Source organism: Rissa tridactyla, chromosome 17 (assembly GCF_028500815.1).
Source record: "Rissa tridactyla isolate bRisTri1 chromosome 17, bRisTri1.patW.cur.20221130, whole genome shotgun sequence".
Classification (NCBI taxonomy): Eukaryota; Metazoa; Chordata; class Aves; order Charadriiformes; family Laridae; genus Rissa; species Rissa tridactyla.
The window spans coordinates 1,031,522-1,056,033 of record NC_071482.1 but is presented as its reverse complement, the minus strand read 5'-3'; the positions used below and the strand labels follow the sequence as shown (position 1 = coordinate 1,056,033).

Here is a 24,512-nt window from a genome sequence, read left to right as displayed (position 1 = left end):
CTGCTGAGCTGAGCACTGATGTAATCAGCAGAGACAGGTGAACTCTGAGCAGACTGAGGCAGTGCTAGTGCCACGCTGGAACTCCGGAAAACCAAGATAAGCCCCTCTCTACCCTGAAGTTACCCCTCACAGAGGTGCTTGGGGGATGGGAAGAGCAGGAGGGGAAAGATTTCTAGGGTCACAGGAAAGCTTGCTAGGAAGAGGAGTGCAGCTTGCAAAACAACCAGAATGTGCTGTGTCCTGCTTTAAGGATTGCTTCAAGCTGTAAAGGTAAGCTGGGTGACTCACGCACTGCAGAATTGATTTTTTACGAGATTGTCAAAATGCACTCACCCTGTAAATATGTCACCCTGTAAATATGTTGGTGTCACCTCTGCCTCTTGGCTTGGGAGTCCTGAGGCCGTTTTGTTGCATCATGAACAGGGTGGTATCTGCTCATTCCACCCTCCCTGTCGTAAGGGGCTGTGAGCCTGCCTCATGTTTCACCCTCGAAATCACAGAAACTTCATCTGACCGTGGCCTAAACAGGCTGCCCCGTGTTGCGTCCAAGATGCATACGGCACAGAAACTATTAGCGGTCTTGTCATCACATAAATAGTCCTCAATTATTGAATGGCAGGTGGGTTTTATTTTAGCACTTAACGTATTTTAAGCCATCTTCTTATGGAGCACCTGGTTTTGGTCACGGTAACTCGGTATTGGGAAGCAGAATTGAGGTACAGGAGTTGTACAAGGCAGTACAATTGTTCTGCCTTGGCCCCATGGGTTTGGGAACCTCAGCATAATTTTATCTGTAGCTTCTGCTTTCCGTCAATATGACGGGAGATCAGGGTAATGCAGGGGCACAGCTCTGTCCTTGGCAGGAGGTTGTGTGTAACCTATAGAAACTGAAGCACGTCCTGCGAAGGCAGAGCACGTGACAAGAAGGGAACCCAGCCTGCTGGAAACGGGCCAGCATCAGTCACCTTCTGATAAGGGGGAGCCTCTCCAGGAGAAATGGTTTCACTTCGTGGAAGAGGTTTCGGCAAAGAGCCGTGCTCAGAGTAGCCGGGGCAGGGACTTGCCTGCAGCAGCGTGGTGCAGGAGCGCAGCAGTGTGCAGCCAGGTGGGCTCCTCCTGGCTTCAGTGCCGGGGTGTCAGAGCTGCCGCAAAGACCCCGTCTCCAACCACCTCCTCGCAGACAAAGGCTACTCTTGGAGCCTGTACCGTTAAGTAGTGTTCGCTGGGTTCTGTAGATTGCGCTTGCACAGAAAGCATGAGGGCAGGCAGATAAACCTGATTGCGTTGCTGCAAGGCCCAGTGCGGGGGGTGTGGAAGGTTAGCCTTGCTAATGATCACGCAGGTCGCACCTAATGGCGGGGCCGGAGCTTAGTGCTTGACTTCGATAATAGGGAGCCCCGATTTGGGAGAAAACGGCTCCTGGAAAAAAATTTGGCTCCCTCTGATGGTGAAGAGGAGACCTCACTGTGAAGGGAAAGTGCCTGTAGTGCCATGGGCACAGTTGTCTCGGTACTGGCTACGTCTGCTTTTGAAACGTAGCCGTTCCGATCGCCCGGTGCCAAGCATCCGGGCAACTGGGAGACTCTCCATGTGAAGTGACAGCTTGCTTAATGCCTTAGAAAGATTTCCCCTGCTGTGCAGAGTTACCTTCCTGCCCTCTTTTTTTCAATTGAGTGCGTGTCTAAGCACGGGTGCCAGCCCCCTCCCTCCTCCGAGGCTGCAGATCATGTCGGGCTCCTTTTTCCGTGTGCCCCTCCTGTTTTCCACAGGCATCAGATGCAGTTGGGGGCCCTGGGGAGCTGGAAGGCTCAGGAGGTGGCTACTGAAGAGGTGAATTTTAGATTTTTAGGATGCTAAATGGCTTCTGTAAACCTCTTCCACCTGAGGGGTAGATGATCTTGTGGATGGACAATGAGTTGCTGCCCATCTGGAATCTGGTTTGTGGCTGAATCGTCTCCAACCTTAAAACGCATTTATCTGCTCAGGCAGTGAGGATACTTGGTAATTCTGTTTCCTGTTCCCGGTGACGATGGCACTTTATTTCTTGATCTAAAACATGGTTTATTCTGGGTGAGTGGGCAGGTAGAACTTGGCATGGCTGGTGTAAATTAAATGTCTCTGTACCTGAGTTTGATTTTTAGCTGGCATCACTAACCCGCTTTCCCATGTGTTCAGTTCTATTTACAAGGACTCGAATACTCTGCACCTCCCCACCGAACGCTTCTCCCCAGTTCGGCGCTTCTCTGATGGTGCTGCCAGCATCCAGGCTTTCAAAGCCCACCTGGAGAAGATGGGCAATAACAGTAGCATCAAACAGCTTCAGCAGGTGAGAGTGGGGTGCGGGGCCTCAAAAGAGCCTCTGCAAGGGCTTTTTATTGTCTCAGCCTTGCTGCTTCAGGAAGCAAAAGGTGACATCTTTGCCACTGATGGCTGAGGACACGCAGGGGGAGGTTTGCAGCCGGGGAGCTGCGCCCGGCTCTGCGCATCGGCAGCAGCCCTGCTGAGTGTCCTCTGACCGTGCGTGCTGTTCACCCGCAGGCTGGGAACCCTGGGGGCTTCCGCCCGCCTTGTTCTGGGGAGCAAACCACGGGCTGTGCCCACACTGCCGGCCCTCGCGGCTCCCACAGCGCTGTCGGACTGCAGCTGCTGCTCTCCCAGTTTTGGGGCTGTTCCAGGGTGTCCCGAGAAAAGGGCGGTTCCTACCGCCAGACTTTGGAGCGTATTGTATGCTATTCCCTGCGCAGCCAGCGCACGTTTTATCAATGGCTTGAGTGGGATTTGGCCCCAGGACAGGACTTTCACCTTGCAACACGGTAGAAATACGAGATGCTCTTTTCACCTTGAAGTTACCTTTAGGGCTTCGTGCTTGCGTTTTTGAAGGAATGCAGTGGTACCAGCTTGGCATCACGTGCATCCGTTTCTTCTCTGTTGTCTAGGGCATAAGCTGGCCATGGTATTACACACCTGATTCTGTCAAATTAAATGGATTAGGCTCTCTTTACTGGCTTTTTCAGATGGGTAGGCTGCAGAGAGTGCCTTTTTGAGCAGCAACTGTGCCGTGCACAAAAAAGGTCACTTAGAGGGTGTGTTGGATTCGTTACAGGAGTGCGAGCAGCTTCAGAAGATGTATGGGGGGCACATGGACGAGAGGACGCTGGAGAAGACGCAGCAGCAGCACATGTTGTACCAGCAGGAGCAGCACCATCAGATTCTTCATCAGCAGATTCAGGTAGTGGGGCCTGAGCCACACCTTCTGAAGCCTTAGCTGTGGCTTCCTGCATTGCTGCAGGTCCAACTACCGAGCGGGGCCCGGGGGGGTCGAGGAGGGTAGGTTGCTTGGCTTGCTGTAAGGAGAAGCAAGCCTGAAGGACTCCCCAGTGCTGTTCGCACAGCTGCTGCGATAGCCAGAGCTGCAGTCAGGGACTGAGTCGTTGGTGAATCTGGATATGTCCTGCTTCACCAGTCAGCACTTCTAAATTTACTAGTTGAGACATTGTTGATCGCAAACACTTCTTGTTTTCTGGTGCCTGGTTCAGGATTGCATCCGGCCACCCCAGCCATCTCCACCCTTGCAAGCTCCATGTGAAAACCAGCCAGCTCTGCTCACTCACCAGCTTCAGAGGTAAAGAAATTGCTTTAGTGAAGCTCTGGGGAATGGGTTTTACTCTCGCTCAAGCCCAGGGATGAGCTAATGCACTGAAGAGTCCGGGGCCGGGTTGGAAGTATATAAAGGTTGAATGGCAGAGCCAGTTCCCAGGTGAACATATACTGACTCCTTTTAGCTGGATTCTGTCTGAAGCACTTTCAGCAGCAGAGAACACGATTCAAAGGCACTAACTTGCTTTGAACAGACGACTGACAGTTCTGCCTTTTGACCAGCTTGAAAATGCCTTACCTTCAGCAGCCGGTTTGTCTCATGCTTTCTACTCAGGGCTGCTGCTGGACGTCTCACACCTTTTCAGGCTTTTGGTTAGGTAACCGTCCTTGGCTTCAGCCCCCTGACTTGGAGGTGGGACAGGCTGAATGATGGGAAAGGAGAAAGGAAGGTTTCTCACCGGCCACAGTGAGTCAGGAGGCCAGCCCGCGGTGTCTTTGTCCCCGGGTTTCTGTTGTAGCCGCTGCATTCTGCTCACTGCCTATGTGACTCAGGCAAGTCAGGCGGCTCTCAGAAGAGAAGCCGAGCTGTAAAGAGCTTGGGACCCCAACCAAGGGCTTTATGGTGCTTATTTTAAACAAGAGAATCGCAGCATTTGGTGTCAGCTCTCACAGTTGAAAAGGCATCTTAATGAGGAGCAGGCATGATGAAAAGGTGCTTGTTTCCTTGCGTAGGTTACGGATCCAGCCATCCAGCCCACCCCCAAACCACCCTAATAACCACCTCTTCAGGCAACCAAACAGCAGCCCACCTCCTGTGAGCAGCAGCGTGCTGCAGCCCCACGGTAAGTGCGGGCAGGGTGCTGAGCCATCTGTGCTCCTCGGGGCGGGCCGCTCGGCAGAACCCTGTGGTCCCACCATAGCTCCGGGGAAAAGAGCGCGTGGGGGTGCCGGGGGCTCCGGTTCCCCCCTCCAGCCCAGTCCTTGCGCGGTTTGCTGATGATGTAAAAGATTCTCCATCTGGCAGCAAGGGCTGGTGTTATCGAGAGCTTGCGAGGAGCTGCCAGCTGGAATGTGCTGCTGGGTTTCTTGTCATAAGATCCTTACTTATCACTCCCGGGGGTGGGGAGGAAGGGCTGATATTCTCGGTTTTATGCAAATCACTGTCAGCTCCGCTTTGTTTCTCTTTCTGTGCAAGGGGCTCTAGCTGTGACCTTTGCACGCAGGCCCAGCACGATGGAGCGGTCGGGAGTAGCGCTCCTCTCGCCACTCCTGCCACTCCCAGACGCCTACTGGCACTCCCAGTACGGCCCAGAAGAGCATCGTCTCCCGCATGGGGCATTTCTCGCTCCCGAGCCTTGCCGCACGCTGGTGCGGGTGCTGAGGGTCTTTGTTCCTTGTAGGTGCTGCCTCCCAGTCCCAGTTCCAAGGGATGCCGTCCCACAACACAATCTTCCCGCAGTCCGGTAACTGTTCCCCTCCCCCCAACATGGGGCTGACGTGCCTGGGCCTGCAGCAGCAGTCGCAGCCTCAGCAGGTCACCATCCAAGTGCAGGAGCCCGGCGACGTGGTCAGCAACAACCTCCTGCAAGGGGCCTCTGTGGGCGGGCAGGGCATGTCCTCCCACGCGCGGGGCATGCCCCTCAGCCCCAGCGCCAACCAGATCCAGATGCAGCACCGCGCCAACCTGATGGCCTCCCTCACCTACGGCCACAGGCAGCTTTCCAAGCAGCTCAGCGCCGACAGCGCCGAGTCGCACAGGTAAGGCCGCCGGCCACCTCTGCACCGCTTCCCCGAGCTGGGAGTAGGGAGGAAGAACTGGGGGTAGACGTCTCGGGCTGAGATGTGGTTTCCTCGCTGCACTGCTTTCAGGGAGCGAGCTGTCTCCCTGCCCTGGGCAGCGGTTCCCGAGCCAGGGCAGGGCTCTGGGATTCTGCAGGGCTGCTTAGGGAGCACGTCCTGCCCGGGAGCAGCTCTGTCTGCCTCCTGACAGAGACAGCAGCCCGGCAAGCCGAGCTGGAGCTGCTGCAGGGCAGTCACTTGTTCTTTCCTGTTCTTTGCAGCCTGAATGTGAACAGGTATCCCCCTGCCAACTATGACCAGGTGCACTTACACCCCCACCTGTTCCCAGAACAGCCTCGCGTTTCCCCCGGCAACTACAGCCCATCGGGAGGAGTTGGGTTTCCTCCAGCTCAGCAAGCTCTGAAAGTCCCGCAGCTTGACCAGTATCCCACTTTCCCTCAAAATGCACATCAGCAACAGCAGCACTACACTGCATCAGCACTACAGCAAGCACTGTTGTCCCCGACGCCTCCCGACTACAGCCGACACCAGCAGGTACCGCACATCCTCCAGGGACTGCTTTCTCCCCGGCACTCGCTCACGGGGCACACGGACATGCGGCTGCCCCAGGCAGAATTTGCACAGCTCATCAAACGGCGGCAGCAGCAGCAGCAGCAAGAATTTCAAGAGTTGTTCAGGCATATGAGTCAAGGGGATGCTGGGAATATGGGCACCAGCGTGGGACAGAACCTCTCGGAGCGCCAGTCGTTGTCTTTGCCTTACCAGAGTGCTGACACGTACCACCCACAGAGCAGCCCCCAGCATCTCTTAAAAATCAGGGCGCAAGAATGTATCCAGCAGGTACCTGCGTCAGTGCCGCCGCACGGATACGTACACCAGCCAGCCCTGTTCCATTCGGAGAGCATGGAGGAGGACTGCGCGTGCGAGGGTGCCAGGGACAGCTTTCCAGACAGTAAGAGTTCAAACACATTGACCAAAGGTTGCCAGGAGACCCCTCTGCTTGTAAACGCAGGAGGGCACGGGGACCCAGAATCTTTGCTAGGAACTGCTAATCACGCGCAGGAGCTGGGGACGCATCAATACAGACATCAGCCCGCTGCTGGATTCAGTAGGAATAAGGTGCCCAGCAGAGGTAAGGCTTCCTGCTGCTCGCGTAGACGAAACGCTCTTCCGTGCTGGCTGCCGTCCTGCCGGAGGAGACCATCTCTACCCAGCACGGCAAGGCTTTCGTGACATACTTTGCATAGCACGGAATTACCTAGATTCTTTTTGGCTTTTGTGGCCTTAAGTAAATTGCAGGCATAGTGTCTCTAATAAACAGTCTACAATAAGAAGGGAACCTGACCGGCTGCTTCTCCTTGGAATTTGACCTACTTCTGCAGGCAGGTAAAGACCAGGTCCCAGAGTACTGCCACCTTTGCGGGGATGCTCCGTGCTGTTGACTGACTTGTTCTTGTTGGTGTTCCCCGTCCCGTGTAAACTACGGGCTAGGAGCAGTTAAGGTACTAGGACACCCCTAGCCGTAGCGGCGTACTCCTGCTCTTACAAACAGGCCTTTGAGTCAGGCGTTGCTAAAGCTTCCGCAAACCCGCACGGTAAGAGCGGTGGTGAATGTCTTGCGGCTAAGGCTGCCTTGCAGCAGCTTCTCTGGCACTTTGCGGAGCAGCAGCGAGACTCTAGCCCTGCTTGAACTAGGAGGAGTTATAAAGTGAGTTTAAACTCGCCATTAGCCTCTGAAGACCTTTTCTGCTAGTTGGAAGCAGTCGCGCCTTTGCTCCTTGGTGGCTGCGTTGCCAGCGGCGCGCTGTAGGAGAAATTCCTGCCTGCGCTGTAATTACAGGCCTCCTCTGTATGAAAAACGCCATCCTGGCCCCTTGCTCAGAGGGCTTTGAAGAGAGGCTTTCCAGGCTGAGCTGGGTGGATCAGTATTCACTGCAGGACTGAGTTGTGCTGGTCTGAAGCCACCGGCTTGCCCTTGGCACAGAGGACGCTATTGCAGAGGAGCAGTGTCCCGGGCACAGGAGGCAGGGCTTTGTTTGGGGACACAGCATGGGTTTGTTGGGAAAGTACTGGGTTGGAACAGGCTGGCTGGGAGGGCAGAGCGGGCGCGCCAAGCCCTGGCCCCCCAGAGCGCGGGTGGGGGGCAGGGACAAGGCACGGCTGTTCTGAAGTCGTCTTAAATTCTGGGTTACCGATGTGTTTGCTCTCGGACCCCAACTCCCCTGTGGAGCTTAACATGAGAGGGAAGAATGGCCCCAGGTTAAGCAGAGGTTGGGAGCGGTGGAGATGCTTTTCGTACCGAATCGTGAGATTGCGTCTTAATACTACAGACCGTTAGACAAACGACAAAATTTAATGAAGTCAGAAGCTAAATTTCTGCCCCCGTACTGATGGTGCTAGAACCGGTTACACAAGGGAAAAGGACTTTAGACCACAAGACTTTGTAAATGAGTAAAAGCAAGTAAATGTTTACAAATAGTATTGTGTAAGCCCTTCTGACAGGGCTGTTTGGAGGGCTCACGTAGTAAACTATGTCCTGAGACGCAGCCGCTCGCACCGCTTTCCTCCTGCCTTCAATAACCCACTTGGAATCAGGCCTGTGCTGCTTTGGTTCCGGGCGGAGTCGACGTCTAAGCACCTAGGTACCCTTACCGACAAATAAATCCCACAAAACCTCGGTGTACAAGCCACTAGCTTGCTGGCGTTTCGCTCGCGTGTAGCTCAGCCCCGGTGCTTCCAAGCGCTCTGTGCTCGGCACGGAGGGGTGACCGGGGAGACTTGTCCTGGCCAAGTGAGGCGTCTCTCCCTGAGCACTGGTGCCGACGGCTGGGCTTTCTCAGCCGCGGCCCTGGGCTTCCCCGTTATTTTCCCCCTACTGTGTTCCGAGGCCGCAGCCGGTCCTGAGAAGGGGGGGGTATCTTCCCCTCTGCCCCAGCTCACCAGATGTGTTTTTCCTAGAGCAGGGTGTAACTTTGTGGTGGCTTGGGAGTATTTGTGCCTTCCAGGGGAGCGCGTTGGCCCTGATCAAAAAGCCCTGGCTTGTCCGTTGAGCATCTGCCGGAGACGGCAGCCGGAGACCGTGAGAGCATCGACCAAGTCTGTGTTTAGGATGTGACTAAACTGCTTGTGAACGGCTCTGCTCCACTTTTGCTCCAACCTAGCCGTCAGAGGGCTGGGAATGCTGCCCATGGGAAACCTGCCTCCCCTCGGCACTGAAGGAGCCGAGCTGGCGGCGCTGGCCCTGCCCGCGGTGCCAGTGTCACATGCCACGCCGACACAAAGGCCGCCTGGCGCAGGAGCCCCGTCCCCTATGGCTGTGGGGATGAAAGGCTCTCCTGCTGCTGGAGCAGGGCTGGGGCCGGGAGAGCAGCGTGAATTCAGGCCGGCCTGAGCTGCATCCCCAGAGGTGCTGTGCTGGCAGCGAGGAGCCTGGGGTTGTCTTTTGGGTCAGGGCTATTCCAGGCCGGGGGGACTTGTCCCCCGCCATGCCTCGTCACCTGCAGCGCAGGGGCTGGGGACGGGGCTGGCTGCGGGAGCGCCGCTGTTTGTGGAGCTGGAGAAGCAGGCGGCCGGCCCCAACAACCGTTCCCACAGTTGGAGCGGCGTCCTGAGCAGTGTGTGGGTGGCACTGCTCCGCCAACATCTGTTACCTCATGTTTTCCTTCGTGCTTTTCCGGGAAAGCTGACTTAACCGCACGTAACCCCACGGTTGTGCAAAGGAAGGGGGAGGCTGGCTGCATCTCCCGCTGCCCCGGGATGGGTCCTGCAGGACTGCCGTGGCTCCGGGGGAGGAAGGGCAGTCAGGGCGGTGTGCTGGCCACGCTCGCCTGCCCGCGAGGGGCGTGGAGAGCTCAGGCAGCAGACTGTGCCTGGGACGGGGTCTTGTTTGGCTCTGGGTGACTTTACGGACGGGTCTCTTTGGGGAGCATCTTTCTGGCGTCTGGCAGCTGCAGCCCCAGCGGGGAGGTGTGGTGCCCCGGCACGGCAGGAGATCGTTTCACCCCGCAGAAGCCGATAGCGCTGGCTGGGGAATCTACCTGCAGCTGCGTCATTTCGGGGCAGCTCCCTGGTGCTCGTGGCCACGTCCGCATGTTTGTGCTCCCCGGGACTACTCGCTGAGAGCGAGCTGTTTACGCGCCTTGGACCCGATGATAGGCTTCTCCGTACCTCAGGACTTTATTCAAAACATCGTGTACTTGATGACGAGAGGTTTTGCTTGATAGGAATGTAGCCTTTACCCTCGGTCATAAGAGCTTGCAGTGCAGATGGACTTTGCCAGGCAGCACACTCATGCACTCCTACAGCCAGATTGTAGGAGGGTAGGGAGAAGTCATCTGATAAAAACGAACATCCTGGCCAACTCTTCCAGCAAGAGTATGTTGCTTACAATTGCCAGGGGGCCCTGCTCGAACATCCTGTGTCGGAGGCTGTGGGGAGACGCTTCTCCCCGCGCTCTTGTGTAATGATGGGGACGATGCAGGCGGGAGGGCGAGCTCGGGTCCGAGGGGAGGGTGGCAGTGCTGGGAGGCAGTCACAAAGGGCCTGGGTCCCGTGCTGTGTGCTCCTGCCCCTCTCCCTCCAACTTTAGGCTGCTCTTGTAGACCTGACGGGAGGCAGCTGGCATGGAGCTCTTTGGGAGGGGGAAGCCTGCCCAAGTGCCATCTGAGGGGGGACGCTGGTGCTGCGTCGCTTCAACAAGAGCAGCCGGGGGTCCCTTTCCACCCGGCCAGTGTCTGTTTGTGCCACCAGATCTCAGACCCGCAGTTCTGCATTGGCGCGCACGGCTGAGAGCTGCAGGTTCCTTGTACTAACCTGTCGTTCTTCTGTCTTGTTTGATTTTCAAGAGTCCATCGTGGGGAACTGTATGGACAGGAGTTCCCCCAGCCAAGCGATGCAGGTGCCTGACCACAACGGACTGGGCTACCCTGCGCGACCCGCCTCCAGCGAGCACCCGCGGCCCAGGACCCTGCAGAGACATCACACCATTCAGAACAGCGATGATGCCTACGTAGGTTTGGAGAGGCCTGTGCCCGGCAGGGCTTAGGGCGGCGCAGAGCTTCCTTGATGCGTGGGGGTTACGTACGAGGTGTTGTGTAGGACAGGCAGCGCCTTGCTCTGCAGGGCTGCTGGGAAGGAAAAGCCGTGGGGATGCTTCAGTTAGTACGTCCAGTTTGCTAAAAACTGAAAACGTTTTAGCAGAGAGCAACATGGAAACACACCTCCTTCGCTCAGGGTTTGCCCCAGGGCGGGCTGCTGTGGCCGGGGCAGCTCTTCTCTTTTCCTCCTGGGTTCTTCTGATAAAACCCTCTGGGCTGTGGATGAAGCCCTGGCTGTTGCTGCAGGGGGCTTTGCAGGCACACAGAGCCTGGCTGTCGTGGCAGCCCAGACCTTGCCCAAGAGCAGAGCGGCTGCACCACCACCTGTGTTTTGGGCCGCTGGGAACCGTCCTGCCCAAATCTTGGTGCATTCCTTGCTCCAGCTCCCTTCTGCCATAAATGCGAAGGGCTCTTCCCTAGTTAGTTCAGTGTAGTCTGACTACTGTCAGACTGTCCGGTCCGTTCTCATGTGTTGAGGGGACATCGGCTGTGCCTAAGCTGTGCCCCGTGTACGTACGCATTTTACCTGTACTTAGAAACCCTCGCCGACGGCTTGCAGGAGCTCCCCAGGCAGCCTGTCAGAGAGCTGGGGGAGCAGCGGGGCGCCTCGGCCCGAGCCCCCTTTGACCCGTGTGCTGCTTGTCTCCGCAGGTGCAGTTAGATAACTTGCCCGGAATGAGTTTAATGGCAGGAAAAGCACTAAGCTCTGCTCGGATGTCTGATGCCGTCCTCAGCCAGTCGTCGCTGATGGCCAGTCAGCAGCTGCGCGACAGGGAGAGTGAGGGTAAGGACCTGGCCGAGCTGCAGAGAGGTGGCAGGGAGGGCCTGGGATGCTGCTCGAGGTCTGGGGCAGGAGCTGAGAAGACCGGCTTTTGCAGCCTGTGTTGCAAAGCCACCTTTGCTCCCAGTGAGCAGTGCCTGCAGGGAGGTGGGGGGCGCACGGGCTGCGGGAGAGCGTGTGCCGATACGGGGCAGCTCCTTGGGTGCTGCTGTTGGCCAGAGCCTGGGGTCACTGGTGGAAGCAGTGATCTGGGCTTCCTGGAGAAACACGGGGCAGCTTTGCCTGCGATGGGACCCATTAGGCCATGGCAGCTTGCTGAGCTGATCCCCAGGCTGGAGCTCCGACTCCATACTGCTCCTTGTGTGAGCTCTGATGTTGTTCTTTGACCTTACAGAGTGTGGGGAGAGTTTGGAAGGTCAAGAGCATCCCAACCTCGGCGATGGCAACCAGCATCTAAACACCTCCTGTTACCCGTCGACGTGTATTACGGACGTCCTACTGAGCTACAAGCACCCGGAGGTGCCCTTTGGGATGGAGCAGGCAGGGGTGTAACCAGGAGGGAGTGAGTACTCGAGTGTCCTTCTCTGTCCGCCTGCGCACCTCGGGTTGCCTCGAGGGCAGACCCAAAGGCCTGTTGGCCTGACTTTTGCGTCTGGCTCCTTCCTTGTCCCCTCGCTCTGAGGGGAGAGGCTGGGGGAGAGAGAGACCGTCAGCTCTGAGTGTCGGCGCTGGCGGCTGGCTGCTGTCTCCCCTGTTCACCTGGGGACAGCACCGCTCCTTCCAGGCCTCTGCTGCTCCTCCAGAGCCCCGTTGCGTGGGCAGGGTCTCCCTCCTGGGGCATAGCTTGGGGGTCCGGAGCGGGAAGGCGGCGGAGGGCTGTGGAAGCAGAATTGCCGTTCTCTGGTGTCTCCTAACATCTCTGCTTCTTCTCTCTCTTGCAGGTTTTATGTACAGCTTTGAAACGAAAAGGTCCATTTTAAACCAACAGTATCTAGCAGCATTGCGCCAAATTGCCGTAGTATTTCTGACTAACTGGAATACCATGGCCCCTTTCCTCATAATCAGTTCATCCAGTGTGTTGTTCCTTTGGTTTCTTTAATTTTTGCCATGTTTGCCTGTAACTCCAGCTATCACAGAAATAACCAGAGAACCTGAGTCCTACACGGCGGCAGAGGATTCACGGAGCCTGAGCACTGAGTCTGGTTTGGAGGGCTTTTACTGCCCAGGGCCAGGTGGCCCCCGGGGGCTGCTCCGGCCGCCTCCGCGCTCGGCTCGGCACAGCGCGTGCGCGGGGCTGACGCCTCCCTGGAGCCGGCCCTGGGGAAAGGAGCGGGGGTCCGTGGGATCCCGAGGGCTCCGGGCAGCTGGAGGCCATGCTGTCCTTCCACTCTTTAACCCTTTGCACTGGGGAGGGGCCCAGCGCGACCCCAGCCTCCCCGGGCAGCGCTGGCGGGGGGCGAGGACGGTGCCAGCCCGGCCGGCGCGTCCCACCCCGGGGCTCCGACCGGCCGGCGGGCCGGCGGGGAACAGCCACCCCTGGTGCAATACGCTTCTCGTCTCATCTTTGTCTGCTTTCGTTCCTTCTCTCGTTTGTCAGTGTGCTGAAAGGATCACCGCCTCCCCCCTTCTCACCTTTTCTTTGCAAATCCGCATACGACCTGGGTTGTTTTTCTTTTTTCCTGGCTTAATGTAGGGAAGACAGATTTTTTCTCTTTGTTTTCTTAGCTTCTCCTCCTGATCATGTAGGAATTGTTTTTTGGTAAATGTTGTTTTATTATTATTGTTATTAATAAAAGGCAAAAGGAATTTCTGTTTGAGAGAAATTTTTAACTAGATTCTGTTCTATATGAATTGTGACTTGCACCTTTTGTTCAAAGTATTTTATTTCTTTTAATGACATTGTACTTGTGACTGGTTTTCTCTCTCGTGCCAGTGGCGACAGTGGTATTCTCCTTTATACAGTTCAGACGTGCATAGATCTCTTCTTTGTCCTCCTCTCCATCCTTTCCGTGACGGATAGAGCGTGACGCCCCGTCCTGGCCGGGGCTCGGCGGCACTTGGTGTCATCATCGCCTTTGGGACTTTACAAGCTACAGCTCAAATTCTTCTTATTGACACTTTTCTGGAATATTTTTTAAGAAAAAAAAAAAAAAAAAAGGAAAAACCGACCCAGCCCTCCTGAATTTGCACAGAAGGAAGTGTGAAACCAGCACGGCAGAGGTGACTTTGCTATCCGTCCCCGTGCCTCTTCCCGGCCTCCCCTTCTCCCCCGCCCCGGGAAGATAATGCTAACGGGCTCTGCCGTCCCCAGAACCGGAGAGGAGAGAAACCCCGCGGCTTCTGCCGGCGTCCTGGTGTCAGGCGGCTTGGCCGGGCGCTGCCATCCGCTGCGTCCCTCACCGGCGCCTGCGGGCTCGGGGGGCCGCGGGGAGCCAGGTGGGGCCGGGCCCGAGCGGGAAACACTGAAAGCCTTTCGCTCTGTACCTTTGGTTTGTTTTCCTTTTGTTTACATGACACTGTATTTCTGGGAGAGTCGACGGCCACCCTACAGACAGCATCCGAAACAGCAGGGACTCGCTTAACCGTGCCATTTCGCAGTATCACACTTTTTTTATCATTGCTTTGTATTGTAGTAATCAATACGCGCAGTATATGTTGAATGTATATTAATATACTTTGCTATTATTTCTGTTTTTTGGAAATGTCAGAAGTATTTTTTTCTTCCTCATTTATGTTGGACTAAAAAAAAAAAGTTTCGGTAAATCTTCAGTCCATTTTTTGTGGGTCACTTGCAACTAGTCAATTAGTTGGACAGTGGGATCATGACAAATAAAACCATGATTATGATCTTCCCCGGTCTCCTGTTTGCCTTGTTGCCCAACGCCTGCTGCGGAGGCGGAACAGCCCCGGCGCTCGGGGGCGAAAGCTCAAGGTGCGGCAGCGCGGCCGCCGCCTCGCTCTGTCCCCGGAGCCGTCACCTCCTCTGCGGTGGCACCATCGGCCAGGGTTTCCCCTGGGGCCGGCAGGACCTCCAGCGCCGGAGCTGGGCTGTCGGATGGTGCGGAGCACGCCTGTGCAGCTGCAGCGGCTTTCGCTCCCCTCAGCCCCTGCCGAGGGTTCCCGAGCAGCTTCCCCGGGGAGCCCGAGCCCTTCTCCCGCTCTGCCCACCCGCCTTCGGCGCAGCTGGGCCTTGCGCACCTCCTCCTTACCTGGTGCAAGGCTGGCATGGCTCCTGCTGCCTTCCCTGCCCGGTTTTGCCTCCGAGAGCCCAGCCTGAGCCCCAGGGCCCCGAGTGCTGCTGAGCTGCCTGCCCTGCTCTGCCCCTTCAGGGCGATGCAGCCGCCACAGCTGCATCCTTCCCTGCCCCTCTGTCGCCAGGGGCATGCGGTGTTGCACACCAAACTCGTCTTGTCCAGCACGTCCTTCCAAAGCCGGGCTTTCCCAGGAGCAGGGCAGCTCCGGGGCGGAAGGCGAGAGGCTGGAGGGGAGCGGGAAGGGAGCCGTGCCTCCAGCCCGGATGCAGCACCCAGCGAGCCAGCCCGGCTGTGGCAGCTGCCCCTGGCACAAATCAGCCCCTGCTGCCGCCTGTGTGCTCCCCGCAGCCCCGTCTGGGGGACGTGCCCCCTCTCTCCCCTCTTGCCAGCCCCGTGTGCTCGGTTCCTGCGGGTCCCTGGGCTGCTGGCAGTGGGACGGGGCGGCACCTTGGTTTGGCTGCAGAGCGGCTTTGGGCCGAGGCGGGGTTTTGGGGCGGCCGTGCCCGGGGTGCCGTGTCCAGGACGATGTCTGCTCCGGGCTGAGCCTTGCCTCTGCTTTTGTGCCGGGAGAAGGGGGTGATGTGAGCAGTGCGGGTCCCACCGGCCCGGGGGAGGACGGGGCAAACCCCCACCATGGTGGCGAGTGGAGGGGTCTGGGTACAACAGGCCAAATCTCTGCGGGTATAAACCTCGTCCCTGGGCTACCGGCCAATCCCCGGGGGCTGCCGAGAGGCCCCGGCGAGGCCGCGGCGGCGAGCTGGAATCTGGGTCACCAGGAGCGTAAACAGGCTCCTTGGCCAGCGAGCCGCATCCCGCGGGGAGCTCCTGTTTGCTCGCCGCCCCTGCCAAGCCGGCGCTCCTCGGCGCTGGCTCGCACACGCGATCCTTGAACTCTACGCGCCACATCGCCGGGGAGCGATTTCTTGGGCTGCAGCGCTGGCTTATCTCCGGCGGGAACTGCCCCCTCCTGCATAAATAGCGGCGGTGGGGAAGCGGACGGCTCAGACGGGACGACCGGCAGCACAACAGCGGCAGGAGAGAGCTGGTAAGAGCCCGGGCTGCTCCAGGGGCGACGCTGGAGTCCAGGGAGCTTCGCCCGCGATGCCGGCGGGGACCCCTCGTGCCGGGGTGGGGGACTCGGTCCCCGCTGGGGCCGGCTTTGCCCGGGGCTCCCCGCACTCAACTCTCTTGCTCTGCCCCCAGGTTCAGCGCCAAGATGAGAGCCGTGGTGGTGGCCCTCGCCCTGCTCTGCCTGACGGGTAGGTCCGGACGGGGACGGGGCTGGGGCGGCGGCGGCTGCAGACCCCGGGGGGGACAGAGCGGGACGGGGCAGCCGAGCGCTGCTGGAAGCTCCTGGCTTCCAAAGCGCCGTGCGAGCCCGGCGGCAGCCAAGCGGCTTCGCCGGTGCCCTCCCGAGGCGGGCAGGTCCCGGTGGCAGCCACGGCTGGGGCCGTCCCCGCCGGGCACTCTGTCCTGAGCGCGCCGGGCTCTCCCCGCAGGCACCCAGGCCCGCTACTTCTGGCAGCACGATGAACCCCAGGCGCCCCTGGATCGCCTCAAGGACATGGTGGAGGTGTACCTGGAGACGGTGAAGGCCAGCGGCAAGGATGCCATCGCCCAGTTCGAGTCCTCCGCCGTGGGCAAACAGCTGGAGTAAGTGTGGGGGAGGCGTGCGGGGGGGGGGCGGCGGGGGGGGGTCCCCGGGCGCCGTGCCTGACCTCCCTCCGCTCCCCCCAGCCTGAAACTGGCCGACAACCTGGACACGCTGGGCGCAGCCGCCGCCAAGCTGCGGGAGGACATGGCCCCCTACTACAAGGAGGTGCGGGAGATGTGGCTGAAGGACACGGAGGCCCTGCGCCAGGAGCTGAGCAAGGACCTGGAGGAGGTGAAGCAGAAGATCCGGCCCTTCCTCGACCAGTTCTCTGCCAAGTGGACGGAGGAGCTGGAGCAGTACCGCCAGCGCCTGGCGCCCGTGGCCCAGGAGCTGAAGGAGCTCACCAAGCAGAAGGTGGAGCTGATGCAGGAGAGGCTGACCCCTGTGGCCGAGGAGGCGCGGGACCGCCTGCGCGGGCACGTGGAGGAGCTGCGCAAGAACCTGGCACCCTACAGCGACGAGCTGCGGCAGAAGCTGAGCCAGAAGCTGGAGGAGATCCGGGAGAAGGGCATCCCCCAGGCTGCCGAGTACCAGGCCAAGGTGGTGGAGCATCTCAGCAACCTGCGCGAGAAGGTGACCCCCCTGCTGCAGGACTTCAAGGAGCGCCTCACCCCCTACGCCGAGAACCTCAAGACCCGCTTCATCACCCTCCTGGATGACCTCCAGAAGAGCGTGGCCTGAGCCGCCAGCCGGCGCGGCCAGGGACTGACCCCGGCCACGCTCCCTGCCCTGCCCGGGGCACTTCCCCCCGGGGGGGCTCCGGGGACGGGCTGCGGGAGCCCCGGGCCAGGCCAGCCCCGGGGCATCCTCCCTGGGGACCCCCTTCCTCCCCTCCCGCCACCTCCCCTCCCTGAACCGGCGTCGCTCGCAGCTTTGCCTTCCTTTTGTCAAATAAACGTGACTTAAGTTATTGGAGCCCGCTCAGTCTTTGCAGTGGATGCTGGAGGGGGGCGGCCGTGCGGGGCTGGGGGCGAGGGTGCTGCGGGCAGGGGGTGCCAGCGGCACCCAGTGGGCGCGGGGAGGGGACAGGGAGATGGCAGGGTGGGTGCCCCGGGCTCTCCCTGCCGCTGAGCCGCAGCCGGGCTTGTCCCCGCGCACCGGGGCTGGGTGTGCGGATGCTGGATCCCCCCAGCCGGTTCCTGCCACCTTGGGCACATAAGTGTGGGGTGGCGGCCCGTGGCCAGTGTCCCGGTGCCCCGGCACGGCCGCCTGCAGCCCCGGCGTGGGCGTCTATCCCCATCCTTCCTCAGCCCGCACTCCTCCTCGCCTCCCCCCCCAGTGATGCCACCGCAGCCGTCTGCTTCAGCCCCGCTTTATTGCAAGAACCGTGACAGCGGATGGGCAGCCGGGGGGACCCCAGCCCGGCCGGCCCCCGGCCAGCCCCCGGTGGGGCTACGCGGCCGGCATCTGCTTCCAGAGCTCCGCCAGCTTCTCCTTCAGCCAGACCAGCCGCTGCTTCGCCAGGTCGGCCTTGTCCGACAGCCAGCGCCTGCAAAGGGGAAGGGGGGCTCAGCGCGGGGCACCGGCCGGGCTCCCCCACGGGCAACGGGCTGGCGGGGGGGGCGCGGGGGCAACCTGGCCTGCTGAGCCGCCTCCGACTCCTGCACCATGCTGAAGGCGGACTTGGCCATGGCCGTGGCTTTCTGGGCGTACTCCTGCACCTTCTGCACCAGCGTCTCCGGCTCCCTGGGCGAGTCGGCCCCTGCAAGCACAAGCCCCGTGGAAGCGGGGGGATGGAGCCGAGGGCTGTGCCCCCCCCGTGCATGCACCCCAGCACCCTGAGCCCCGTCCCCCTCCTCCTGCGCCAGCCCTTACTTGCTCCCGCCGCCAGCACGGCCGTGCAGACGAGCGCCAGCAGCAGTGACGCCTTCATGGCTGGGGAGAGAGCAGAGCACGTGGCGTGGGGCGGCAGCGGGGGTCCCGCGTGCCCGTGGGGGTCCCGACCCCGACCCCGGCCCCTTGCCAGCGCGACCCTCACCGGGGGCTTCCCCACTCACCTGCGGCGGGCTCTGCTCGGCGGGGGCAGCCCCGGGTTCCCACTTTATACCCTCCCCACCGCCGCCGCCGGGGGTGTTCGTGCAAAGGTCAGGGGCTGCCGGGGAGGGGGCCTGTCCGCAGAGACCATTCCCGCTGCCAGGTCCGCTGCGGAGGGGCCTGCCTCCCCCCCGGGGGTTGGGAAATCCTCTGGGAAGCGAGGCTGCTGGGGGCCCTGCGTGTGTCCGCGTGTGTCCGCGTGCGTGTGCATGCCTCTGCGTGTGCGCACACGCGTGTGCACGCTGGCGAGGGTGCAGCCAGCCCGCTGCCCGCTGCCGGGCACACCATGCCGAGGGCAGCCGTGGGGCTGGCGCGGGCACACACAGCACAAGGGTGACATCCAGCGGCACCGGCCCCGGGGACAATGCCACCGGGCTGGCGATGCCACCCGGGAGGCGCAGGCGGGCGACGTGTGCCCGGATTCGGCCACGGGGCACTGCGAGGGCTCTTTGGACTTTGGCGTCGCCGATGCCCAGCCGATCCCTGCCCGCTGTGGCCTTCGCCCCAGGTGACACATCACCGCCCGTCTGCAGCCCGGAGTGGGTCCACCGGGGAGCGGGTGGGCCGAGCTGGGGGCTGCGTCCCCAGGGTGGTCCCCAGAGCCCGATGCCCATGGCCAGGGCCACGCAGGGGTCCCAGCTCCAGCCGAGGGCACACCGGCACCTCCTGGGTGCGACACCCTGCAGCTGCGGGGTCCTGGCCATTCCCTGTGGCGGGGCTTCCTCCAGCGATGCCGTCCTGCACCCACACAGGCTCCAGTGCCCCCACACATCCATCACAGCATCCCCCTGCGCCCCTCTCCTGCCGCACCCGCATCCCGCAGCTGGCTCTGGTGGGGCCACGGCTGCATCCCACAGAGACGCGGAGCTGGGGGCCGCCCCCCCTGCGGTGCACTGTCCCCTCTGCCCCAGGGTCCCTGCCCCCAGGAGGGGCTCAGCCTATGGGGATCCCCATCCCCTCTCCGCCCTGGCCCCTGTCACCCTCCGGGAGCCGTCGGGGCCCCGGGTGATGTCAGGGCTGCGAGCGCATGTCAGCCGCTTCCACGTCGCAACCTTGCTAAAGTCCAAGCCCGCGGCCGGTGTCACAGGCCTGCGTGGAAGCCGCCGAGGGCGCTCCGGATGCATAAATAGTGGCCGGGCGCTCCCCGGCACAGCAGGTACCCACAGCCGACAGCAGCGCAGGTGAGCGGCTGCCTGGAGTGGGGGAGAGCTGGTGGCTGCATCACCGGCGGCGGGGGGCTGCCTGTCCCCGGGGCTCCCTTCACCGCCGCTCTGTTCTCCCGCAGGCATCCCCCAGCGCTCAGGATGTCTCCGAAGGCGGCCGCCCTTGTCCTGGTGCTCCTCGCCGTCGCAGGTGGGGCGGCGGGGGGCGTCCCCGGTGCCGGGAGGGTGGTCCTTCCCCGGGGCGGGGATGGGGACCTGATGTCCCCGGGGGAGCTGCCGAGCGGGATTGTGCCGGCGCTGATCCCGGGATGCGCTTGCAGGGGCACGGGCTGATGTCAACTCGGACGAGGTGGCCAGCGTGCTCTGGAAGTACTTCACCGAGCTGGGCAGCAATGCCAAGGAGACGGTGGACCAGCTGCAGCAAGCCGAGCTCACCAAGCAGCTCAAGTGAGCAGAGCCGCGGGCTGCGGCGCCGGAGCAGGGGGACACGCTGGGGGCCGGGCGGTGGCGGGCAGGGGAGGGGGCCACGGGCACGCCGGGGCGCTGACGTGTCCCCTCTCCCCAGCACCCTGCTGGAGAGCAACCTGAAGAGCGTCAACTCGTATGCCGAGGACCTGCATCGGCGGCTGGTGCCCTTCGCCACGGAGCTGCAGGCGCGGCTGGCGCAGGACTCGCAGCGGCTGAAGGAGCAGATCCGGCGGGAGCTGGCGGAGCTGCAGGCCAAGCTGGCGCCCTACGCTGACGAGGTGCACCAGCAGATCGGCACCAACATCCGCCAGCTGCAAGCCAAGATGAGCCCCTACGCCGAGGAGCTGCGCTCCCGGGTGGACCACGGGGCCGGGGAGCTGCGGCGGGCGCTGGAGCCCTACGCTGCCGAGCTGCGGGACCGGCTGCAGGACAACGCCGAGAGCGTCCAGGCCTCCCTCAGCCCCTACGCCGACCGGCTGCAGCAGCAGATCGACAGCGGGGTGGAGAGCCTGAAGGAGCGGCTGGCCCCCATGGCCGACGAGCTGAAGGCGCAGGTGGGGCAGAGCGTGGCGGAGCTGCGGCGGGGGCTCAGCCCCTACGCCCAGGAGGTGCAGGACAGCCTCAACCGGCAGCTGGAGAGCCTGACGGCGCAGATGGAGCGGGCGGCGGAGGAGCTGCGCGCCCGCCTGGCCGCCAGCTCGGAGGAGCTGCGTGCCCAGCTCAGCCCGCTGGCCCAGGAGCTGCGGCAGGCGGCCAGCGGCGACGCCGAGAGCCTGCGACAGCGGCTGGCCCCCCTGGCCCAGCAGCTGGACGAGCGCGTGGGGCAGACGCTGGAGGCTTTCCGGCAGCAGGCAGCCCCCTTCGGGGAGAGCTTCGGGCAGCAGCTGGTGGAGCGGCTGGAGGAGATGCGGGGGAAGCTGGACACGGGCGCCGCCGGCGTGGAGGACCACCTGGAGATGCTGGAGAAGGAGGTGCGGGAGAAGGTGGCTGCCTTCCTCAGCACCGCCCAGCCGGCGGCGAACTGAGCCCCCCCCGGCGCCATGGCGAGGTGGCGTGGGGTGGCCGTCCGTCCCCCCACCCTGTGAGCGTTCACGGCCGCTGTACGCCGCAGAAATAAACTGGCCCCTTGTGATGCACGTGCTGGTCTGTGTCCCTCCTTCTCCACAGCATCCCGCTGTCCTGCCCCGGGACGGGCAACCTGGGGCACCCGGTCCAGCTGCTCCAAGGGGAGAGCATCACCCCCAGACCGGAGTCCCAGGGCACCTGGGAGAGGCAGCAGCGGTGGGGACAGGCGGGTGGGGGGTCTCCGTCCCCAGCACCGGGCTGCAGATCCTGCCGGGGGGCTGGAGGCGGCTGCAGCCGGGTGGGACCATCCGCCGGCGTGGGGTCAGGGCCCAGGACGGCACCGCACCAGGGTTCCGCAGCAACTCGGTGGCACCCAGGCAGCTCCAGAGGGCCCAGGGCCCTGGCAGACGGCCGAGCATCCCCACCGCCGCTGCCACGGGGGACGGGTCCCTGCAGGCTGCGCTGGGCGGGCGATGGACACCTCGTCCCTGCAGGGACCGTGCCCAGAGGCATCGGGTCTCGGACTGGCAGGGAGAGGGCCCTTGTCCCCAGGAGCTTCCCAGCTCAGGGAGAAGAAAAGGGGACTGGAGCTATGGCCACAGCGGGCGCCCCAAGCCACTCTGCTGGTGGGTGACCCGCAAGGACCCCTCCCACGGATGGAGGATTCCCTCGTGGGCTGCAGCAGCAGGAGCCGCGGGGTGGGAATGTGGCCGGGGGCTGCTGGGGCAACCTCGTGTGTCCGCACGGGCGAGGGAGCGGAGCGGCCGCTGGTGCCAGAGGAGCGTTGGCGACTGCTCGGAGTTTCACCCCTGCGGTGAGCCGGACTTTGCCCCCAGACCCCAGCCCCGCCGGGGAGACATCGCTCCCAGCGGGTCCCTGTTTGCCGAGTTGCTTCAGCGCAAACATTGCAGCGCTCTCCTGATTTAAAAGCCTGGCGTCAGCAGCCGGCACTCTGCACGGGGATGAGGCCCGAGCTGAAAACCTCGCCACTTTTTTTTTCCCTGGGGAAAGGCAACTTGTGAAGGAAATACACCGAAACGCAGCGGGTTTGGTGTCCCGGGGGGAAGCGGGGCTGTGCAGCTGGCAGGGCGCAGCCCCCGTGGAAGGCGCGCTCTCCTGCCCGGGCTGCAGACACGGCCGCTGTGCTCCTTTCACCCTTCCCTGGCACAGACAGAGCTGGGCTCGTCCTCCCACACCCACTCTAGCCCCATCCCGGGGCTCCGGGCTCCCTTTCCCCCGATTTGGGCTGCGAGCCCCTGCGACGGGAGCTGCCAGCTGGTGTCCCCGTCCCCATCCCGCTGCTCTGCACCCCCTCCCCACCCCGGCAGCTCCCATCCACCGTTTGCTCCGTGATGCAAAGGTCGCCCGCGACCTTCTCGTCCCGAGAAACCTGCAGAGCCAGCAGCAAGGGCTCCCTTATCGCTGGGAAAACATGGGCTGATCCAGCGGGATGGTCTGGCCGGCGTTCGGGCGGCTCCAGCGCAAGATCCCTGGCCGGGAGACGCTCGGGGAGGGGCAGGGCAGCCTCGCAGCCCAGAGGGGGTTAAGGCTGCCCGCGGCCGGCGGTGTGGGGCAGGCGAAGGGGCGGCCAGCAGTCAGATGACCGGCCCCCACGTCACCTCTCAGGAACGTCCGCGGACCTCCACGTTGTGTTTACACGGAGTGAGGTCCAAAAAGCCTACCCCTGCGGATGCGCCTTATCACCCACGCTCCTCTACCTCCCACCGGGCGTATATAAAGGGAGCCGCCGGCCGGCTCCCGGCAGGAGGGACACGGGAGGCCACCGGGAGCCAGGTGGTTTAACTTTGTCTGGCCAGAGGAACCAGGTGGCATTTCACGGGCGCGTTGGTTGTGTGACCGGGGTCCCCAGGAGCGAGGTCCTTGTGGAAAGCAGTGCGGGGGGTGGGGGTGAAGCACGGGGACCACAGACCCTCGACCGCTCAGAGAGGAGTTCTGCGCCGCGGCGTGAGCTAACGCGCCCCTTCTCTCTCTCTCCCCGCAGCACGCGGCACACTGGCCCGGCAGACCATGCCTCTGAAGGCTGCGCTTCTCCTCACCCTCCTGGCCACCTTACCGGGTGGGTGCTGAGCGGAGGAGCTCGCTGGGGAATGGCGGGCGGCAGTGGGTCGGCTCAGAGCCTGGATGGGGGCTAGGCGGGGGGCAGAGCTGGGGGTGGGCAGTGCCACGGCCACCCCACTAACCGCTGCCCTCCTCCCCGCAGTGTCGCCGGCCGAGCTGGCACGGAGCGGCTTCTGGGAGTACCTGAGCCAGCTGACGAGCGACAAGGAGAGCCCGGAGCACGGCCAGAGCAGCAAGCTGGGCAGTGACAGCGTGTGAGTACCCTGTTCTGGGGGGGCTCAGCCCACAGCGCAAGCTCCCCCAGGCCCCCACCAACACACACTGGCCCCTGTCTCTTTCCCCAGGGACAAAAACATCTCATGGGAACGGCCCTCGCGGCTGCCAACAGCTTTTATTAGGGGTGTGTCAGGGCACAGCAGAGATGCCGCGGTGTATCTGGGGTGCTCAGTAACTCCATGTGCTGTCTCGTGCAGAAACCTGAAGGAAAGTACTCAGGATGGGGTCAGCTACATGGGAAACTTCCTGGAGAAGCTGGCGCCCCTCGACAGAGGTGTCCAGCCCCGGCTCTACCACGACTCGGACAGCCTGCGGAAACTCATCAGGAAAGAGCTGGAGAGCCTGAGGGTGAAACTGTCCCCGTACGTGGACGATGTCCACCACAAGGTTGGCAAGCATCTGGAAGATCTTCGCTACCGGCTGCAGCCGTTCACGGAGGAGCTCCTGGACCAGGTGTCCCTGAAAGCCCGGGAGCTCCGGCGGCACCTTATGCCCAGCCGGGAGGCGACGGCTCAGCTCTTGGAGGGTGCAGACGAGGTCCAGAGGTTCATGGCTCATTACGCCGACAAGATCGCCTTCCACACCGACCAGGTGAAGGACATTTTCCAGCCCTACGCGGACAGGCTGGTGACCGAGATCCACCGCAACGTGGAGGAGCTGCACCGAAACGTCATCCCTCATACCCAGGCCAGCCCGGAGAAGCTCAACCAGTACGTCCAGGAGCTCTCCGCAAAGCTGACCCAGAACGCCAAGGAGCTCCACCAGAAGATCCAGAGGAACCTGGAGCAGCTCAAGGTGAAGCTGAGCCTCTACCCCGGCAGCCTCCGGCAGCCGCCGGCCCCCGCGGAGGAGCTGGCCCGGGAGGTGCAGCGGCGGGTGGAGGAGTTCCGCAGGGACACGTACCTCCAGATCCAGGACTTCACCCGGACCCTCGACCTGGAGACGGAGGAGATGAGGCTGAAGCTCTCCTCCTCCTCCTCCCAGCCCTCCCACCCGGGCGACCCTCAGGAGGCCCCGCCCGCCCTGGAGGACCTGCACGCCCGCCTCGACGCCCTCTGGCGGGACCTGGCCCACAGCCTGAGCGAGCGGGGCGGCGAGGCGCGCTGAGGGGCCGGGGGGCGGCGGGGGGCGGTGGAGCCGGGGCCGGCCGGGTCGGGCTGAACCACAATAAAGGCGCCGCCATGGCGGACCCGGCCGGGCCGCGCCGCCTCCTCACGTGACCGCCCCTCCGCCCCACGTGACTGC

At 62.2% G+C, this 24,512-nt stretch overlaps 5 protein-coding genes across 12 annotated transcripts in view; 4 read left to right on the top strand and 1 right to left on the bottom strand.

The window, feature by feature from the left end:
* SIK3 (SIK family kinase 3) overlaps positions 1-14,126 on the top strand; it is an 88,529-nt gene extending 74,403 nt beyond the window's left edge. For all 7 annotated transcript variants that reach the window (XM_054223322.1, XM_054223324.1, XM_054223323.1 and 4 more), the window contains 10 exons: positions 2,176-2,326; positions 3,104-3,229; positions 3,537-3,622; positions 4,330-4,439; positions 4,998-5,355; positions 5,658-6,529; positions 10,242-10,405; positions 11,145-11,277; positions 11,669-11,836; positions 12,216-14,126. In XM_054223322.1, the coding sequence (XP_054079297.1) occupies positions 2,176-2,326; positions 3,104-3,229; positions 3,537-3,622; positions 4,330-4,439; positions 4,998-5,355; positions 5,658-6,529; positions 10,242-10,405; positions 11,145-11,277; positions 11,669-11,826 (2,158 nt within the window). In that variant the 3' untranslated portion in view covers positions 11,827-11,836; positions 12,216-14,126. The remainder of the gene's footprint in view (positions 1-2,175; positions 2,327-3,103; positions 3,230-3,536; positions 3,623-4,329; positions 4,440-4,997; positions 5,356-5,657; positions 6,530-10,241; positions 10,406-11,144; positions 11,278-11,668; positions 11,837-12,215) is intronic.
* A 1,347-nt stretch (positions 14,127-15,473) lies between these two features.
* On the top strand, positions 15,474-17,092 carry APOA1 (apolipoprotein A1). Its single transcript, XM_054223266.1, has 4 exons — positions 15,474-15,573; positions 15,732-15,787; positions 16,028-16,181; positions 16,266-17,092. Exons 2-4 carry the CDS (start codon positions 15,745-15,747, stop codon positions 16,861-16,863), a joined length of 795 nt encoding a protein of 264 aa, XP_054079241.1. The 5' UTR covers positions 15,474-15,573; positions 15,732-15,744; the 3' UTR covers positions 16,864-17,092.
* A 391-nt stretch (positions 17,093-17,483) lies between these two features.
* APOC3 (apolipoprotein C3) lies at positions 17,484-18,204 on the bottom strand. Its single transcript, XM_054222873.1, has 4 exons — positions 18,180-18,204; positions 17,998-18,057; positions 17,758-17,884; positions 17,484-17,671 (listed from the first exon to the last, which is right to left on the bottom strand). Exons 2-4 carry the CDS (start codon positions 18,053-18,055, stop codon positions 17,575-17,577), a joined length of 282 nt encoding a protein of 93 aa, XP_054078848.1. The 5' UTR covers positions 18,056-18,057; positions 18,180-18,204; the 3' UTR covers positions 17,484-17,574.
* Positions 18,205-19,520: 1,316 nt separating this feature from the next.
* On the top strand, positions 19,521-20,970 carry APOA4 (apolipoprotein A4). Its single transcript, XM_054222869.1, has 3 exons — positions 19,521-19,569; positions 19,700-19,826; positions 19,945-20,970. Exons 1-3 carry the CDS (start codon positions 19,521-19,523, stop codon positions 20,870-20,872), a joined length of 1,104 nt encoding a protein of 367 aa, XP_054078844.1. The 3' UTR covers positions 20,873-20,970.
* Positions 20,971-21,879: 909 nt separating this feature from the next.
* On the top strand, positions 21,880-24,500 carry APOA5 (apolipoprotein A5). 2 transcript variants are annotated; one of them, XM_054222871.1, is made up of 4 exons: positions 21,880-22,706; positions 22,915-22,989; positions 23,134-23,245; positions 23,465-24,500. In XM_054222871.1, the coding sequence occupies exons 2-4, from the start codon at positions 22,941-22,943 to the stop codon at positions 24,372-24,374; spliced, it is 1,071 nt and encodes a 356-aa protein (XP_054078846.1). In that variant the 5' UTR covers positions 21,880-22,706; positions 22,915-22,940; the 3' UTR covers positions 24,375-24,500. The 2 variants fall into 2 exon arrangements, with proteins under 2 accessions (XP_054078846.1, XP_054078845.1); XM_054222870.1 differs by having other exon boundaries at positions 21,881-22,738; positions 23,465-24,499.
* Positions 24,501-24,512: the final 12 nt, after the last annotated feature.